Source organism: Culex pipiens, chromosome 3 (genome assembly GCF_016801865.2).
Source record: "Culex pipiens pallens isolate TS chromosome 3, TS_CPP_V2, whole genome shotgun sequence".
Lineage (NCBI taxonomy): Eukaryota > Metazoa > Arthropoda > Insecta > Diptera > Culicidae > Culex > Culex pipiens.
In genome coordinates this window covers 26,347,715-26,368,723 of record NC_068939.1, presented here as the reverse complement: position 1 = coordinate 26,368,723, position 21,009 = coordinate 26,347,715, and the positions used below count along the sequence as shown (strand labels likewise).

Below are 21,009 nucleotides of genomic sequence, written 5' to 3'. Positions count from 1 at the left end.
TTTTTTTATTTCCTAATTTATGGAAATTTGTTATGTTTGGAATATATTTGCAAGTGTTTAAATTTTTATCTGACAAATTTTCTTATGATATAAAATACTTTTATTCTGACAAAAATTTAATCCCTAAATTTAAAATAGATTTTATGATAAAAATACCCTACATTTATTTTTGGCAGTCTCAGTTAAAAAAACTTTTCTTAATACAGATACACTTTACATTTTAAAGCGTTAATAAATTTCAATTAAGTTTTCTTTTGTACATTTCTGGAGTTTTTTTTTAATGAATGTACAATAAACCAAATTTCCAGTTTTTGCTTTTTGGGTGTTTTTGAAACCGCCTTGAGTCAGGGGTATTAAAAAACACCCAAAAAGCAAAAACTGAAAATATGGTTTATTGGACCCTTTAAAAAAAAAAAATCTCCAGACTTGTAGCCAACGTTTCAGATTTTAGATTTCTAAAATAGGAAAAACATTGTTTGTGCTGTATTTTTTTCAACCCAAAATTGATACTGTAAAATTTAAATTTAAGTAGAAAAGAATGAAATTAAAACAGACAAAAAATAATTTTAAAGTGAATTTGAAGCAATTATACGATGAATTTGCAAGAATTTATTAATAAAGCATAATGAAACAATTAAATATTTAATGTGAAATTGCGATATCATGCTTATTGCTTATTAGTGTCCACATGGTTTATGGATCGCCCATTAAAGCCCTTTGTAATTTTTTCAGATGTATTGTTAAAAATTGGTTAAAAACACGATTCAAAAAATATTGCTGGTCACTTTTTGAGTAGAATTTTAGATGTTGTATTTAATGTAACCGCAATCATATTTCGTTTGGCAATGGAACAAATAAATCAAAAATTTAAATAAAAACGTTACGTAATCCACCTTTAGGTGGTTGGTGCCTTCCTCGCATTCATAAAGTGAATACACTACACAGCCTAAAAAAGTGTATAAATAACACTTGTTTTTTTATCAAAATATTTGAGATCCGGCCTCATAAAAGTGTATTAAAAAAACTAATGTACTTATAACTTTTGATGGGGTTGTCAGATCTTCAATAACTTTTGAAGTACTTTTCTAAACTTCATAAAATTAACTAGGGTCTTGTGGGACCCCAAGACGGATCGAATGAGACCAAAACCGTCCAAATCGGTTCAGCCAGTCCCGAGATAATCGTGTGCATAGTTTTCGGTGCACGGACTCACATCCAGACACACGCACAGACATTTGTTCAGAATTTGATTCTGAGTCGATAGGTATACGTGAAGGTGGGTCTAGGAGGTCGAATAAAGAAGTTCATTTTTCGAGTGATTTTATAGCCTTTCCTCATTGAGGTGAGGAAGCTAGTGAGGAAGGAGTAGCGAAAACAAATAACAAAAAACTTATAAAGTATTTCTCCGTGTTTTCATTTATCTCAATATTTCCTCTCCGCGACCGCAGCGCATTCTGCACTCCAGCACGTGAACTCGCTCTCTCACTCTCACTCATTTTCTCTCCAGCGCCCACTCCCTCGGTCACTGTTTGTTGATGATCTCACAGCGGCCGGGAACTGTCAGTTTCGCAATCGTAAAAAATCCAAAACATTCCAGTTTGCGCACCAACTTTCGCCACCTCGCAATTTATTCCTACTTAAAAAATCGCTCCGTCTTTTCGTAGTGCTTGATTTCGTTCGTGAACTATCGATTTCATTAGAGATACTTAATTTAGTTGTTTTAAAAAGTTTAAAGTTCCGTCGCGTTTTACTAACCACGCACACAATGTCCACCTTCCGCTTCCAGAAATGGTTCCATGTCCGTGTGGAGCACTAGCACGGCCGGAATCGACACCGTACTTGCGACAACATTGGGCGCGGCAGCCCTCAGTAACGCGAAAACCTTCAGCACAACCCACCTGCCGAGCAGCGGAGGCGCGCTGGTCGTGACGCAGATTCCCAACGGAACCACCAACCACGGCCATCAACTTCAGCCCCAGCACCTGCACCATCACCACTTCATCACCAGCAACAACAATCTCAACGGAGCCGCGTCCCTGAACCACAGCCATCAGCACCTGCTCGGCAGTGGGAACCACCTGGCCACGGTGACGACGAGTTCCGGCGGAGGAGTCCCCGGGAGCAGTCACAGCACCAGCAGCAACAACAGTCACAGTCATTCCCCGCCGAGCCACGGTTCGCTGCACAACGCCGTCGGAGCCGGCCTGCAGCAGTCGTCGGTGGCCTGGAACCGGACCAGTATTTGCAGCACGCACAATAAGGTAGGAAGGGGAGTAGTTTGCTTTTTACTGATAAGAATCGACACCAATCGCTTACAATGAGGGCTTGGGCTTAGGAAGAGTTTGTGGCATTTCGACGATAAGTATTGTGGAGGATTAATTCACACTACTTGTGCAAGATTAATGGATTTCTTTGGAATGCTAAAAACGTCGAGACAATTTTTCTTGAAATTTATAGTAAATTGTTAATATTCTAAAATATCCAGAACTTCAAATCCCTGAGTATTAAACAAGTATGTTAACAACACGCTAATCTCAATTAAAAAATCAAAAATAACTCGAGTGCAAGCAAAAAAATACAAACACTGACTCAAACTGAGATTTGTTTATTTTCGTTATGCCGGTAGTTGGAACAGAGTGCTTCAGCTGAAAACAAACATTTCCTCGGCGTGATTGGCGCAAATCTTTTTTTTTTTTGTCTGTTTCTTTCACAAAATTTGCACACCCTCAACCAGATGATACTGCAGACGAAATGAATGAATGAAATAAAATTAAAAATATATTGCACTCGGACAAGTTGTGGGTGTGATTTTTCTGTTTCGCCCACAAACGAAAATTGCAAAAAGGCAATGAATAAAAACAATTGCTTGTATAATTAGTCAGTGCAATGGACTTTTTCTTCAATTTCTTCTCACCAACCAAGGGTAGGTGGGCAAAGCATCGCCTTGTCTAACTACTTGATTTTCAGAAGTGGAAAGATCAGCAGTGGCACCATTTACCCTCGCTTGAAGAAGCGATTTGCGCGCCCCCCGCGGGACACCACATTTTCAGCACATCGTTACTTGGGTGAAAGTGTTCCGTCGACATCTGGAGCTGTGCCAAAAGCGGAGGATGGCTGTATTGGCGCTGAATTGGTTGGGTTTATATTTCCACACTAAAATATAGAAAAAAAACTAAATTGCAAGACTGATTTTCGAAATTTTGAAATAGAAGGTACAGTTAAACCTCGCATAGTGCGCAGGCGTTACGCTTTGTATTTCGTCGATTTCTCAAACACGAAACAATATTTTTGCCGTCTTTTTCAAGCAATTTGTTCATCTTGTTCCAATCTACAATTAGCTTAAGAAACATTGCAAAAATATTACATCATTTTTGAGTAATCGAAGAAATACAAAGCGTAACGCCTGCGCACTATGCCAGGTTTAACAGTATCACAAATTGTTAAACACATTATTACAGTTATGCAACTTTAAAAAAAATGCAAAATATTAACGATTTTTTGAAAACATTTTTGATCTAAACTTTCATATAAATAAACATAAATACAAATACTATCAAAAACAAACATAAACTAATCAAGATAAATGCAAATTTAAATACAAAAAAAAACAAGGGAAGTAAAGTTTTTCATAAAACAAAAGTAGCTCAAAATAACCTACTAAACACGGAAAAAATAAAAAAAAAACAAAAAATTGGGCAGTAGAGGTTTTAAGTATAACAGTTAACTGACGCTTATGATTAATATTCATTTAATGAAAATGTTAAAAATTTCGAAATTTCGACTACGACTTTTGTAACAAACTTAAAGGGGTAGTATCCAAAGATAAATTACAGGGTGGCCACGAAAGTCGGAAAAAACTCGGAAATTCTACAAAATCTGCCAAAAATCTAGAAAAATTCGGGAATTTGTGATTTTTTGTCAAAAAGTCGGAAATCCCAAGCATATTTCTTAAAAATTATTTTCGATCTCTTGAATAATTTTGTAATATTTTATACAAATTTCAAACTAAATTCACTCAATTCTTCTTTAATAACTGACTTTAAATTTAATGTTACTTTCACAATTTCAATCTTTTTGAGAATGAAAAAGCTATTTAAGACATTAAAATTCTAATAAATATTGGATGCCTTAAACACATATTTTTATATTTTTGTATAAATCATTTTTTAATTTTTGAGGTAGCATCTAACTTGAAACAACAACAAAATTAATCAAAAACTAATATAAAAATTGAGCCTGATTAAAGTTATGATTCTGATTAATTTTGTCACTTTGATTGAATATTCGAAAAATGAATCCAACTTGAGTTTTTCGTGATATATAAAATAAAATAATTATTTCAAATTAACTAAATTCAATCAGTCATTTCAAATATTTTTTCGAGATTTTTCCCTTGCACTTTCTTATCAGTATGAGTAAAATACTATAGATGAAGCTTGAATTTCAGTTATCGGAAAACATAAATATCAAATAAAATCCAATCGTTGTTCGTTCTGGATAAAAAATGGAAACACTTTTTTTATGTTTTGAAAACATGAAAAAATATTGATTTTGCATAAAAATATATGCAACAAATTCTGATTTAAGAGCGAGTTTTTCACCAATGTGTAACAGGTCGTATCGGGGTGCTCCGATTTGGATGAAATTTTCAGCGTTTGTTTGTCTATACATGAGATGAACTCATGCCAAATATGAGCCCTCTACGACAAAGGGAAGTGGCGTAATCGGGCTTTGAAGTTTTGAAGTTTGAGGTCCAAAAAACCTAAAAAATCTTAAAATTGCTCGCATTTCCGTAAAACTGCATCAATTCCAACTCTCTTAGATGCATTCGAAAGGTCTTTTGAAGCACTTCAAAATGTGCCATAGACATCCAGGATTGGTTCGACTTTTTCTCTTAGCTTTTGCAAATTACTGTCAAAAATGGATTTTTTTAAAACCTTAATATCTTTTTGCAACAGCCTCCAACACCCATACTCCCATAGGTCAAAAGATAGGTAATTACATGGACTATAAGCCTACGGAAATAACTTTTTGGCCAATCGCAGTTTTTCTCATAGTTTTTCAATTTTTCTATAACAAATATTTTACAACGTTAGTTTTTCTCCTGCAAGCCGCCATAGCGGCACTTTTTGGTCTCAATTTTGTCATATTCGGAAACCTCGGACAATTTTACGTAAGTTAGTTGAATTGGAGTTGTAAATTTTATTGGAAGAATGGCCATTTAGAATGTATTAAAATATTTTTTAACAATTTTTTGGATTAGGGGTAAAACAGGTTTTCGCCTACTTGATACAGCATTTGACGTATTGATCACAGGGTAAATAAGATCTTATTTCTTTTTTCAAAAATGTTTTATTTCATTATTTTTTAAATCAAATTTACAACTCCAATTCTAATAACTTACGTGAAATTGTTGGCGGATTCCGAATATGACAAAATTGAGACCAAAAAGTGCCGCTATGGCGGCCTACAGGGCAAAAACTAACGTTGTGAAATGTTTGTTCTAGAAAAATCGAAAAACTATGAGAAAAACTGCGATTGGCCAAAAAGCTAGTACCGTAGGGTTATAGGCCATGTAATTACCTATCTTTTGACCTATGGGAGTATGGGTGTTGGAGGCTGTTGCAAAAGGATATTAACGTTTTAAAAAAATCCATTTTTGACAGTAATTTGCAAAAGCTAAGAGAAAAAGTCGAACCAATCCTGGATGTCTATGGCACATTTTGAAGTGCTTCAAAAGACCTTTCGAATGCATTTAAGAGAGTTGGAATTGATGAAGTTTTACGGAAATGCGAGCAAATTTAAGATTTTTTATGTTTTTTCGACCTCAAATTTCAAAGCCCGTTTTACCCCACTTCCCTTTGTCGTAGAGGGCTCATATTTGGCATGAGTTCATCTCATGTATAGACAAACAAACGCTGAAAGTTTCATCCAAATCGGAGCACCTCGATACGACCTCTAGAACAAACCGAGCAATATTTACAAATACTGCCTCTTAAGTAATTATAAATATATTTAAAGATTTTTTCGCTACAAATATTTCATATAAAATATGTGGTAAAACATAGAATCTTTTTTCATAAAATTATTTTTATTATGTCCTTAATGGTACTTGAACCTGTTTAGGACCGAGTCGGCTTTTGTAATCACAGTTTTCTTAATGCCGATCAAACATAGAATCTTATCAAACTGATTATTTCATTGAACAAAAATTAAAGCAGTTAAATACTGACAACTAGATAAGTCCACATTGATTCAAAAATTCAATATTAATATTTGCATCACTGTAAATAAAAATTTACTAAAAACTTGTTTTAAGCGAACTGCTAGATATTTTTCTAAATTCTCTGAAAGAATAAATTTAAAATTAATTTTAAATATCTTTACCTTTTTGCAATTTTAAATTGAAAGAAGTATCAAAAAATATACTTTTGCCAATTTTCAAAATAAACATTAAAATTATAAATACTGTTGAGCTTTCCGTTATAGAGGTTTCTACGTGCGCATGTATTGCGTGTACGTACACGAAAAAGATTGAGGTTAAATTTTGTCCGACCAGCAAAATCAAATGGTGCGCTAGTGTGTGTACGCGAAACGTCATAAAGCTTTATTTTTCAAAGACTAATTGTTTGTGTTTCTACTCGGAATCAAAATAATAAGTGCTTCCATTTTGAAGTATTTCATTTTAGGAATTTATTGTTAAGTTCCTGTTTTAAACAAAATTTGTCAATAGTTTAATTTTTTTTAAATTCATTAAAAAAATTAAAGTTGATATTAACTTTTTATAAAAGTGTTTTGTTTGAAATTATTTTTTAGATAAGAAATGCCTACTATTTGAGTTTCTATAAAAGTCGGGAAAAGTCAGGAATTTGAAAATAGGATTCGAGGGGTCACTCTGTGCATGAAAAAAATACTCAATACACCATATAAAAGACAAAAAGACAAAGAATTTTTTTTGCCAGAATGCATTTTTGAAAAAAAAAAATTGTCAAAATTTTAAAGGGTATTTTTTTATTCATAACTTATTTTTATTAGGTCCTATTAGGTGCTTCGACCAGGTTGGAACCGAGGATCAGATTAAAGTGTAATATATAGGGGCAGGGGGGCACAATGGTCCGCCTAAGTAAAATGCGCCAAAAACCATAGAAAAACATAAAAAAATATGAATTCAGTGTAATAGGCTTATGCTTTGGGATGTTCCCTTCAATGTTCTATACTTGGTTGATGAAATTTTGAGCTTAGAACTATTTTTGAACCACTTTAAAAAAATGTTTTTTCGACTAATTTTCCAGGGTGCGGGGCAGAATGGACCACCCTGTGGGGCAGAATGGACCACCCTGTGGGGCAGAATGGGCCACCTTAGAAAACAAGCCATTCCATCTAATACAACATTGAAGGGAAATAAGAAATGACTTAAGGGACCTTTATAACATAGTTTCCATGAAGTTAGACAACTTTCATAAAAATAGTCACTTACCAAAACAAACATTTTTGAAAATAGTGTTAAAATGTTGAAATAAGACACTATTTTTACAAATAAGCATCAAAACAAGTAAAAAATCAACTAATGTTGCATTAAACGTGATTTGTGAAGCTACAAGGAGTGAAATAATCCATTTAGCTCAAATTTCGTGACTTTTGATTGTTTTTATAAGGCAGGAAAAGGGTGGTCCATTCTGCCCCCAAGTGGAATTTAATTTAACACTTCCACCACCAAGCCTCTAAATGATTTGAAGGTTCCGTTGTTGTTTGTTTACCTTGGTAGTAACCTCTAGTAATGTTATAAGCATTGAGCAAACTTTTTCAAACAATCATACTTTTCAGAAAGCTTATTTGGAAACCTCGAAAAAAACAACATTTGCGTAGTTTTGTCAATAATTTTAAATTTTTGCTCATAATTCGAAAAATACAATGAATTCAAACGTTGTTTTCGGTATGGTGAAGTTATTTGACGTCCTTTATAAGACCCTTGCCTTACAGTTGGTCTAAATCCATTCTAAAGCCCAAAACCAAGGGTGGCCCATTCTGCCCCCCTGGTCCATTCTGCCCCCCCTGCCCCTAATAACAACAAAAATAACTCTTTATACTCCGTACTTCGAGATCATGTAACAGACGAGGGTTACTTGGTGCAAGCGGGTCTTGCAGGTCTTGAACCTGGCGATGTACTCGGAGAAAATGGCCCACAGCTCAGCCGAACTGTAGAGCACCTCCCTGGCTTCCTCCTTCGTGGCTCCACCGTCTCGGGAGCCACTGCTTCCTTGGCTGCTTCCTGAGGGGCGAGGGCGATCCTTCGATTTTCCGTCCGGAACTGCGCCCGGCAGCGGAGGGAACTCCGCCGGCGCGAACGCCGGAACTGCTGGACTCTGCTTCTCCGCCTTCTTTGCCGGCGGTTTCGGTTTCGACGCCTGTTGGCGCCTCCGGATGAAATCCGCACGCTTGGGGCAGCTGCGGTCCGTGGCTTCGTGGGCTCCAGAGCAGTTGGCACACCGCTTCGGCTCAGCATCTTGGACTTTGCACTCGTCATGACCCAGCTGCAAGCAGTTCCTGCACTGGGTCAAGTTCGGCTGCTTGTCCCGGAAGGCCTCCCACCGGATGATAGTGCTTGCCACAACTTTCATTGCAGAGAGCTTCTTCAGATTGGTGTATCCCTTGGGGAAGACCACAATGTACGGAGTTTCGTCCACGGTGGACTTTTCCTTCCGCTTGATGACATGCACCTCCAGCGCGTCCAGCTTTAGATCCCTCTTCAGCAGGTACTTGACCTCATCCGGTTTCAGTTCATCAGGTAAACCACGAAGAACGACCCGGTGAAATCGTTCGCTTCTTCGGCCGTGGGTGTAGAATTCCACTTTCTTCTTCTTGAGGAGCTCTTGCAACTTGTCAAAATCATTGACAGAGAAGCAGGTCACTTTGGTTCCAAATCGGGTTAGTTTGTAAATCGGGTCGAAACCAAATTTACTATCGCCACGAGCTTGTAAAAATCCGTGGTTTCACCACCAGAGGTGGTTGCTTTTGTTTACTTGCCGACTGGCCGGGTGCTGGAACCGCCGGGGCGTCCCCTCCTCCTGCTGGGCTGGCATTGTTGTTGTTTTCCGCTAGCGGGCTGAACTTGTTGTTGTTGAGCAGATTCTGCTCCACTTTGCTATCGTCCTCTTTCTTCCTTTTGCGCTCGTTCGCCTCCATTCCTCGGAATGTTGGGGCGGAAAGTCCACCGAAAGAACCACGACGGCCACTATCGGCACTTTTGACCCGCAAAAAACCGACACCTCCAAACGTAAACAAAGCCGCGAGCGCGCGGCTGCCACACGTCTGTCACACAAGAGCACAGCGGGAGAACTAATTTTAAAGGGTAATTTTAAATAGAAAAATGTTTATGATGTTTCGATTTCACTACACTGTAAACTATAAAATTCAATCTTTTGTTTAGGTAGGTACTTCGCTTTCTTATTGAAATTAATTTTATTATGTATTTTTATCTTTTTTTTTTTTGTAGTAGTAAAACAACATATTACGATCAAATTTTAAAACTTATGGAACTTTTGTTCCATATTTAAAAAATAAAACATTGAGAATATCGACAAGTCAAGCTCTGGTTATTCTTAAAATTATTAGGGAATATAATACATTTGTAATAAAAATATCATCAATCAATCAAAAGTTTTCAAAAAAAAAAAAAACTTTTTGCGGTAGGGTACATCGAAAAATCACAAAAAAAGTTTTTTTTTATAAACATAGTGATACAATTCTAAACGCAGGGGTATGCATTTTAGCTGATTGCACTAAAATTTTCATTAAAAAAATTTGAAGTTTCTTTAAAAAAAGTGATGAGCAACAACCCAATGCAATTTTATTTAAAATTCAAAATATATATTTTTTATTGAAATTAAAAAACACTTTTGCAGTTATTTTTCAATTTCTTTTAGAGCATATCCAGATGATTTTAACTTCCCACTTGGCTTCACACTCACCAAAAGGGCCAACTTAAAAAAAAAACAACAACAAACAACAAAATCAACTGAACTGGCGCGGTACACAGAAAACCGGTCTCCGTGTCTTCGTCGATCGCCTCTCGGCTCTGTTTTTTGTTTGCTATTTTTCCATTCACCCAACGTTGCTCTCTCTTTTCTTCCAAACCTCACACGCCTCAACCTTTTCGGCTCAGTTGAGTTTTCTGCGCGATCGCGACCGACGGCTTTTCTCAGTACGACTTTCGAAGATCACGCGAGTTTGTCAGTTTTTCACGCAAAACTTATTTTTTGCGCGATTTTTGATGACTTTAGTGTAAGATTATTTAAAAAAATCTCATTTTGTGTCAAATTCCTCGCACGCTGACATCGAAATGAGAGAAAAAAAAACAACGTGAAAAATGACGACGATGAAAAATAACCTGCATTAGTGAACCCCAACCCTGCATGCTACTCTCGAGCCAAGTTTATTTTTCTCAAACTAAATGTGACATTTTTTTTTCCTTTTCGCCAAGATCGTTGTGCTGAAAATTCGAAAAATTTCTTGGACCAATAACCAATTCGGTGGGTTTAGTTTGTTTTTCAGCGCGATCGCGGACTGATTTGTGTCGGGTTTCCGCGCCGAATTAGTGAGAGTTGTTAAATAAATTGCACTTGCAAAAGTGACTGATTAAATTGTTTGTGTAACCAAGTGGGGCTTCTCCAGAACCTTGTCATTAATGTGTGTGTGTAAATTATGTTGCTGCAATCGCGTTTGTCTAAATGAAAACCAAGCAGGCCGCTAATCGGCCGATTCTATGGAAGGCAACGACTCATGGCTTGCTGCGAACATTTGATTAATATGAGTGACTCGATTCACATTATCGGCGGTGACACACAAAACTGCGACGTTAGGCTGGTTCAAAATAAAGTTTTACAATTGTAAATATTTTTAATAATACTTATCAAGTATTTCTTTCCAATCGGGGATATATACCCGTTCCCATCACTCTAAGCGGTGGTGCCTGAATGATGCTCGATAATCCGGAGTGTTCCTTGAAATTAACTAAAACCAAGTACACCAATCATTAGAGCAGCTTTTTGTGAAAATTGTTGTTGAATTTGACTTTCACTAAAAGTTGTTTATATTTATTCTATAAGCATTTTACACAAATATCTCATGTGTCTATTCTAGTCAGACGAAAATGCGCTGGGACCATCCATATACCACGTGAACACTTTTTTTTGAAATTTCATTATGCATATAAAAAAATATAAAATAAAAATGCAATGCAATAATTTCTATTCTTAAAAATTTTCGCAATATTTCTTGTTGACTTAGATAAAAATGTAATTCTGCTGCTTGGGTCTAATTAGTGAACTTGGTTCAATACAGGGACATTTGCTTTAATATTTTTTTAAGTTAAATTAGATGTCAAAGAAACAATTTAACCATAAAAAGAACTACAATTATTAAAACTAGCTTAATTTATTACTCTTCATCTCAATGTTGTTTTGAATTAAAAAAAAAACTGTTTCTGTAATTTTGGGCTATCAACATTTTTTTAAATAATCAGCGGACCAGTGTTGCAAATGAGTGATAGAAAAGCTATCAATTGATTATCTCTGCACCAAAAACATCCGAGAGTATAGCGGCCGTCACTATAGCTTGTGAGATCTCTTCTTGTGTCTCGTGATTCCCAGCGATGTCATTCTCCCTCTATCACTCCTCCCCTTTTCCTCGACTATGCGCTCTCACCGCTGAGTCTCTCAATCTCTCCGAAAACTGCAATGAGAGAACGCGAGATGGTAATGGAACCGACCACGCATGACGTCCCGTTAAACTGCGTTTGCGAAATTGGTTTTGTGGTGGCTTTTGTGGTTAAACGCTGTTGCGGTAGGATGATCGTGGAAGCGGGAATGAGAGAGAAAAGGAAAATGTCAATCGCGAGTGGGTAAACACGAAAACGTGTTCGGCTATGTTCGGCGCAGAGAGTTTCAATGAGGAGAAAAGAGCAGTTGTTTTTGAGGCATGATTATTCAGGCGGGATAATTGTAGTTGCTGAGAGCTGATATTTTGATATTTTAACAACCCTGCAGCGGACAAAAAATTTCTCAAAATTTAAATAGTTTTGCGATCCATGATTCAAGCTTATTTCCATTCCAAAAGATTATTTTTAAAATCAATAAATTTCGTAGTAACATTTCAAAAGGGCGTAACCTTGGGTGTAAACAAACAGTCTATCCCTTTTGCTCTAGTGATAGCTCACGTTATACTGCTTGTTTATATCCAAGGTTTCGCCCTATTGGAAATTTACTACAGAATTCATTGTAATTTACGTATTTCTGACAAAATGACTGTTAAAATGACGAACATTATTAGCAAAATTGGCTTTACATTCGCAATTTTAGTGAAATAAACCACAAAAAAAATTTAAAAAATTGACCGTGTAATGAAACAATCTTTTATCTTAGAAACTTTAAATTTTCTATCGAAACTAAAACAATTTGAACCAGTCTACCCAGCACCATTTATGTTCAGTCGATCGTTTCTTCTTCTTGCAAGCATTTCTTGCTGTTTGATTTTTTTTTTGCTTGTTAGTTGGTTCGTATGTTTGTCCAACACTCCTTGTAATCGTTGGAAGTGAAGCGTGTGCGTGCTCCACGTCGCCCATTCACAGTTAGTCATGTATTTTGCTGTAAACCTTGTAGCCAAATTAATTCAGAATTGTTCTGTTTTTTTCTGTGTTGCGATAAATTCAACGCGATAATGGTTGTCACCTTGTATTGATGTAATACTGTAATATTCATATCAATCTCGTAGTAGGTAGTTTTCAAGATTTCAAATTATTTTGGCAATTGGAAGCAATTTGCACTCAGTCGTTCGTGTTTGTTTAATTGCGGCCTGTGTGGCTTGTCAATACAAATAGCGAATAAATTTCGTTGATTCTCTCGTACTTTTGCGTACTCTTGCTAATGAGTTGATCTTGTGACTTTGAGAGAAATGCTATACTCAGAGCAGGGAGAGTTACTTTCGAGAGATAGATTAGCAGCTTCTTGAGAAAAGAGATTTGGTTTAACTGTTGCATCGTTAAGTATAGAAAAAAAACTGTTGTGATTCAATTGAAATAAATCAGCATCAATCAAGAACTAGCTGACCTTACAACTAAAAGATCAAATTTGTAATAAAGTCCAGACTGGATTATACGATTATTGATCTTCGGATAATCGAGTCATGAACAAAAAAATCATGTATTTTCATTTTCTAACTTTTAACAACAAATTCGAATTCTGCGACCCCATTTTAGACTAATTTGAATGGTTGGTTGCCTTAAAAATTACTAAATGCATTTTTTCAATATTTTGGCTGCCATCTTTTTCATTCAAATTAATTATTAAGTGCAGGCATTTTTTTTTAAATATGTTTTTTAGGAAAAAAAATGTTTCAATGCAAACCATTTTTTTTTTGTTAAAATCAATGTTCGCGTTTGTTAAAACAAATTCAAATAACCTTTACAGTAAACCAACTCAAAAATTCCAAATACAAGTAAAAAGTTCTGTTATTACTTTTACTTACATAAAATTAAATAACAGATATTTTAACACCACCAGAGTGAACATTTTAAATATTGAGGATTTAATAAAAATCTAGGCTTTATTTTAACCGATCTCCGAAATACTTTCAAAATCACGTGTGAAATTTATTGGTTATGAAATATTAATCTCTCTTTTAGAGTGTTTTTCAGTCAAATTGTCATTTTTAAAATTCTTAAAAGACTTTATCAATATATTGTAGGCATAGATACCGAAACCGGTATTTCTACAGGTTTTTTTTCTAAAAAGTCCAACAAACAAAATTTTAAATTTCTGCTTTGTGGGCCTTAAACTTTGGAAAATATTTGCACCGGCCTTACTACAGTTTTTTAATACTAAAATTGTCACAAAATACTGAATTGCATGCAAATACTATTTTTTTTTTTCATAATTCTTTCGACGTTTTTATTTTAGGGGGGGGGGGATATGGCGATTGTCCACGCTTCATACAAAAAAGGTTTTTTTTTTTGTATGGTCAATTGTCCACGAAGGGGGGGGTGTATGGAATTCCAAAAAAAAATGTCCACGTGGTTTGTGGATGGTCCCTTTATAAAAGTTTTTTTTTCTATAAAATACTAAAATTTTCTCAAAATACTTTATTTCATTAAAAAAACAAATTTTGATAACATTCAATATGGATATAAACGATGCAAAATTTTATTTCTTATTCACCTTTATAAGTGTCCGAAATTACCGAACTACACAATTATTCACATTTATCTGTGTTTTTTGTAAAATTTTGAAATTTTCCCAAAATACCTTATTTTTCTAAAATGCTCAAATTTTCATAAATTGAAATATGGATATCAAACAAGCGAAATTTTGTATGCTTTATCACTTTTATCAGAGTTAGTTTTTTGTAAAATACTCAAATTTTTCACAAACTACGTTTTTTTTTCGTAAAATACTAAATTTTTCGTAATTTTTTATTTTTTATTTTTCTTACTCCTGTTAGTGCCTTAGTCAAAGAAATATTTTTTCCAAAATGGATTATGATGCAACACACAGCTGAAAGGAACTCCAAAACCTTGTTATGAACTTCAAAATAACTCATTGTTCTTGATTATTCACCAATAAAACCGAATTGAAATTGAAAAAAAAAAATACTCAATTTACGATATGAGTTTCGAACAAGCAAAATTTGGTTTGCTTTTTTCACTTTGTTTAGAGTTTTTTTTTTTGTTAAATACAATTTTTTTACAAAATGACGTATTTTTCCATTTTTTTCAATACTGGTATCAAAAGATGCGAAATTTTCACCATACCAAAGTTTTTGCCTTCCTCACCTTACTGAGGAAAGGCTATAAAATCACTCGAAAACTGAACTTCTCAATTAGACCTCCTAGACCCACCTTCATGTATACCTATCGACTCAGAATCGAATTCTGAGCAAATGTCTGTGTGTGTGTGGGATGTTGATCAAAAAATTGTCACTCGATTATCTCGACATTGGGTGAACCGATTTTGTCCGTTTTGGCGTCATTCGATCCATTTTGGGGTCCCATAAGTCGCTTTTAAAAATTATGCAATTTAGTTTAGTACTTCAAAAGTTATGCTAAAAAAATGATTTTAACAAGGATTGATTGTAAAAAGGGTGGTTTTTGTAAGAAAACCTGGCATGTTATACATTTTTAGAAAGGTATTTAAAAGACCTTTCCAACGCGTCCAAAACATTGAAAATCTGACAACCCTATCGAAAGTTATAAGCACTTAAGTGTTATTTATGCACTTTTTGGAGGCCAGATCGCAGATATTTTGATGAAAACGATGTCCAAATATATCATGCGACCTATCTTTGCATAGGTAACTAAATGACCTTTCTATCGAATGTGAGGAAGGCACCAACCACCTAAGGGTGGATTAAGTAACGTTTTTTTTTGCAAAATGCTCAAATTTCCCCAAAATACTTCATTTTATGAAAATCATCTAATTTTCATAATTTTCAATACGGAGCGAAATTTTGTTTGCTTTTTTACTTTCATTCGTTTTTTTCTCAAATATCTATATATATATATTTTTTAAATACTAAAATTTTCATAATTTGCGATATGGGTATCAAACGAAACGAAATTTGGTATTCTTTTTTACTTTTATTAGAGTTTTTAAAACTCATATTGCGAACTTTAAAAAATACGTTTTTTAAATAAAAAATAGTATTCCATTCCAAAAACTTTAAAACAGTGAAAATGCATACTAAATTTAAAATTGTTTGATACCCATATTGCAAATTATAAAAATTAGAGTATTTTCAAAAAAAAATACGGTACTTTGCGAAAATTTTGGTTATATAACAAAAAAATCTCCAATAAAGTGAAAATGCGTATAAAATTTTGCTTCGTTTGATACCTACATATTGCAAATTATGGAAATTTGAGTATTTTCGAGCAAAATACGGTATTTTGTTAATTTTGCTAATCTTAGCTTTGAAAATTCAACATGATTTTTTTGGATTGAGCCAATTTTTTGAAATATATTGAAAATGAGTTCTCGTCCGTTTTCGTCGAAAGGATTATTGCCGATTGTCGAAATAACGATAACGATAATGAATAAAGTTATCTTTATCTAACATCGATAATTTCATCGTTAACTACCTTGATACCATTTTTATCTGGAAAGCTGATGCTAAATTACACTCAACCCCCGATGGTTGGTCACTTTTTCGTTTGACACTTTTTTAGTTTGGTTTGGTCACCCGGTGGTTGGTCAAAGTCAAACTAAAAAGTGACGAACTGTCACTTTTTACACGGCGCTTACGCACACTATAAAAACAAACGTTTGATAGTGTGTGTGAACTCCGTGTAAAAGGGGTGTCAAACTAAAAAGTCACCCCCGTTCGTTTGACAACAGTTGGTGTCAAACCATCGGGGTTTGAGTGTACTTTGTTGGCCATAGGGAAGCCCACCACAAAAAAAAAAAACACAAAAATTGAAATCGGCCGATTTCGTAGAGAATTGCTCAACTTTTTTTTACAAAATATTCTTAGTTTGGCCCCGTCGTCTCAAGAGATAATAAAACAAAAATCAAGTTTATCTTTTGCTCAAACAACAATCCGCTCGCGCTTAGTAGATTAATCGAGTAAATCCCACAGCACCGAAAGCCGCATACTCCCAGCATTACCTGTATAGTGTACTTATCGAATCACGGCACAAACATTGAGCAAGAGAGAGAGCGAACAAACGCGAGAGAGTGAGAGAGAGAGTGTTCCGCGCCGGCGCATAACCCGTCCCACCTTCTCACTGAATTTCCCCACACGAGTCGACCCGGCAAGACATGAGACAATGCATTTACACCCGAGCTGCTCAGAAACGAATCTCTGCCCGAACTCGCCGTACTACAAACCTTTGAGTAAGTCGGCGTCTTCCGGAATAACTGCTGCTCCTGCTTCCGGTGGCACCATCGTTCCGAGCGGTGGTTCCGTCCAGCAGCACAAACATTCGCCGCTAATTGGTGGTGCTGGCAACACTGGTGCGAACATTTTCAACGGTCTTTCGGCGTTTGCGGCCACCGGTGGTGGTGGAGGAGGCGGATTCGGGGCCGCGAATCGAACCAGTGCCTACCTGGCCGACGAGGGTGCCGCCATTGTAAGCGATTCCGGTTGACCTTTACTAGAAGCTAAGATTTTTTTTTCTAAATTATTAGAAAATTGACTAACTTTCGTTCTCTTATTCCAGCGACGTTCCGCGCTCAGCACAATGTCCCAGCAGGGCGATGAGTACAACTCGCCCAACTACCTGTCCTGGCGGAAGCTGCAGCTGAGCCGGGCCAAGCTGAAGGCGTCCAGCAAGACGTCGGCGCTGCTGTCCGGATTTGCCATGGTGAGTGCCCGCCCTTAAACTTGCTGTAGTTGCACGACGCGACAGTCTAAAAGAGCAGGTGTCACGGTCAGGGTCTGCCAGAGGGTGGCCACCGACCCACCGGCGGCGTCATCCGGATTGTGTCACCCATCAGTGCGCGCGCTTATTCAACTTGGCGCGACATCGCGATCGTCTTGTGTTTGTGATGTGGTGGTTTATAAATAATTAAATCGCAGAATTAAAATTTTTCGTTTGTGACATGCTCTGCGCTTCCTTCATCCTCGCGGAGCCGAGAAGTATGATTGGTTGATGAGGGGGGACCGGACGAGGAGGGTTGGATTGACAGCCCCCCTCGTGATCGATGAAACACTTAGAAGATGATTTAATTTGCGATTGATTGGACGACGTTCAGATTGGAATAAGTTGCAATCAGACGGGGTGGAAACATTCACTGTGGATACGGAATGTATTTTGTTATTTGCGGTGGTTTGCTTTAAAATCATTTTAAGAACAATTCTTAAGTTCTTCAGTCTCAACTAAACAATGACAAATGCCATGCAGTCTTGCGATTCATTCAATAAAACATTGATTATTATTTTTCTAAATAAAGAATTACCTAAATTTTTAGTGGACATAATAAATCAAGTCTACACCCTTCTAAAAAATGGCTTATCTAAGCCTAGGATGACATGTATAGGGGCAGGGGAATGGACCAGGGTGCAGAATGGGCCCAGGGATGCCACATTTGAAGATTTTCGAGGCTCAATGCTCAAACGTATTGTTTTGCCATGTTATTCGATGATTTTTAATTAAATGAATTACTCACGAAAAAGATAACAATGTTTTGCTTCTTTTGTCAAAAACAGATTTGTAAAATATAATTTTGCCATCAAGTTAAACTCATTTGCGTTTTTGTGATGTGCCCGAAAATCTTCAAAATCTGGCATGCCTGCATGGGCCACTCTGTTTTTGGTCTTTAGAATGGATTTAGACCAACTGTAAGGTAAGCGTCTTACAAAAGGCGTCAAATAACATCACCACACCGAAAACGACATTTGAATTTATTGTATTTTTCGAATTATGAGCAAAAATTTAAATTTACTGACAAAACCACGCAAAAGTTGTTTATTTCGAGTTTATTTGAATAAGCTTTCTGAAAAGTTAGATTGTTTGAAAAAGTTTGTTCAATGCTTATAATGTTACTAGATGGTACTACCAAGGTAAACAAATAACAACGGAACCTTTAAATCATTTAGAGGCTTGGTGGTGGAAGTGTTAAATTAAAATCCACTTGGAGGCAGAACGGACTACATTTTTCATGCCTTATAAAAAAAATCAAAAATTACGAAATTTGAGCTAAATGGATTATTTCACTATTGAAAGCTTAACAAATCAGGTTTAATGCAACATTAGTTGATTTTTTATTTGTTTTGATGCTTATTTGTACGATCTGGATTTGTTCATACATTTCGAAAGTTATTAAAAAAAATGAAAATACTCAAAATTTTCACAAAACTACGTATTTTTGAAAAAAATACTCAAAATTTCAGTTTTTAAATTATGGGTATCAAACGATCGGGATTTTTTCATACATTTTAAGTAGTTTAGTGAAAATTGAGTATTTAAAAAAAATGTTGTAACATTTGAAAGGTATGAAAAAATCCCGATCGTTTTATACCCATTTTGTAAAAACTGAAATGTTGAGTATTTTTTCGAAAATACGTAGCTTTTTAAAAATTTTAAGTATTTCCAAAAAAAAAAATGTTATTGCATACGAAATGTATGAATAAATCCCGATCGTTTGATAACCATATTGTAAATACTCGAATTCTGAGATTTTTTCAAAAATGAGTAGTTTTGTGAAAATTTTGAGTATTTTCAAAAAAAAAAGTGTTTTTACATTCGAAATGTATGAAAAAATCGCGATTTGATACCCATACTGTAACAGCTGATATTTTTAGTATTTTTTTTTTTCGAAAATACGTAGTTTTGTGAAAATTTGAGTATTTTCCAAACAATATTGTTATTACATTCGAAATGTATGAAAAATCCCGATCGTTTGACATCCACATTTTAAAAACGGAAATTTTGATTTTTTTTCGAAAATACGTAGTTTTGAGAAAATTTTGAGTATTTTCAAAAAATGTTGTTCTTACAAAAAAAATGAATGATAAAATCCTGATCGTTTGATACCCATATTGTAACAGCTGAAATTTTGAGTATTTTTTCGAAAATACGTAGTTTTGTGAAAATTTGAGTATTTTCCAAAAAATATTGTTATTACATTCGAAATATATGAAAAATCCCGATCGTTTGACACCCACATTTTAAAAACGGAAATTTTGAGTATTTTTTCGAAAATACGTAGTTTTGAGAAAATTTTGAGTATTTTCAAAAAATGTTGTTATTATATTCGAAATGTATGATAAGAACCTGATCGTTTGATACCCACATTGCAAAATGAATGAATGTATGAAAAAATCCAATCATTTGATACCCATATTGGAAAAACAATAATTTTGAGTATTTTTTCGAGAAACATGGCATTTTCAAAGCCATATAGAAGCACGGACAAAAATGTTGCCGCCTGGTTATTATTTTTTCAAAAATTGCACGGAGAAAAAATAGTTCCAAAAATGCTGAACAAGCGTTAATGAAATTAAGAATCACGAACAAAGTGTTCAAATTTCATTGCAAAAATTGAACACATCGATCGAAATTCGTTTTGATTTAAAATTAAAAAAAAGATTCTAACTTGAGTTTGGCAGAAGTTTTTTGTAGGAAATATTAAAAAAAAACTAAACTAAACTAAACAACCAAATTCATTAAGCCATTTCAAATATTTTTTCTATGTGATCGATATTTTTTGGATCATAAATATTTAAAAAAATAGTAGATGGACTAAAATTGGAATTTTTTATGCTTTTTGAAATAAAAATAATATGTTTAAACAATTTGTCTGTTTAAAATTTTCGCAAAATAATATCAGTGATAAAGTCATAAAGTTTTCATTAAAATGAATTAAATCTTGATAAATCAACATTGATTTTTCCACCAAAATAAAAGAATGGAATAATTTATTCGCTTTTTTTCCAGTTCAAACCGATTAATACAAACTTAACCCTGTACTGCCCAAATTTTTTTTTCGATTATTTTTATTTTTCCCGTGTTCAGGAGGTTACTTTTTCCATTTTTTGCTTGTTTTCACATTTTCTGCTACAGAATGACATCTGAGATCCGGCCTTTAGAAAAGTGTATTAAAAACACTAAAGTACTTATAACTTTTGATAAGATTGTGAAATCTTCAATCTTTTGGGAAGGTTTTTGATTACCTATCCAATGATGGGTCGCATGATAGATCCGGACAATTTTTTCTTCAAAATATTTGAGATCCGGCCTCAAAAAAATGTATAAATAACACTTAAGTGCTCATTACTTTTGATGGGGTTGTCAGATCTTCAATTTTTTGAACGCGTTGGAAAGGTCTTTCAAATACCTTTATAACAATATATAGCATGATGGGTTTTCTTACAAAAACCACCCTTTTTACAATCTTCCGGACTTTTGTTAAAATTGTTTTTTTAGCATAACTTTTGAAGTACTTTTCTAAACTTCATGATATTAACTAGGGTCTTGTGGGACCTCAAGACGGATCGAATGAGACAAAAACGGTCCAA

At 34.9% G+C, this 21,009-nt stretch overlaps 1 protein-coding gene across 3 annotated transcripts in view; it reads left to right on the top strand.

The window, feature by feature from the left end:
- The window catches only part of LOC120417409 (calcium release-activated calcium channel protein 1-like), a 65,527-nt gene that overhangs the window by 41,287 nt on the left and 3,231 nt on the right, over nucleotides 1-21,009 (top strand). For 2 of the 3 annotated variants that reach the window (XM_039579451.2, XM_039579452.2), the window contains exons 2-3: nucleotides 1,787-2,261; nucleotides 17,210-17,353. In XM_039579451.2, coding sequence (XP_039435385.1) covers nucleotides 1,787-2,261; nucleotides 17,210-17,353 — 619 coding nt within the window. Of the gene's footprint in view, nucleotides 1-1,786; nucleotides 2,262-16,646; nucleotides 17,120-17,209; nucleotides 17,354-21,009 lie in introns of those variants that run through there. The other variant, XM_039579453.2, reaches the window with a different exon arrangement.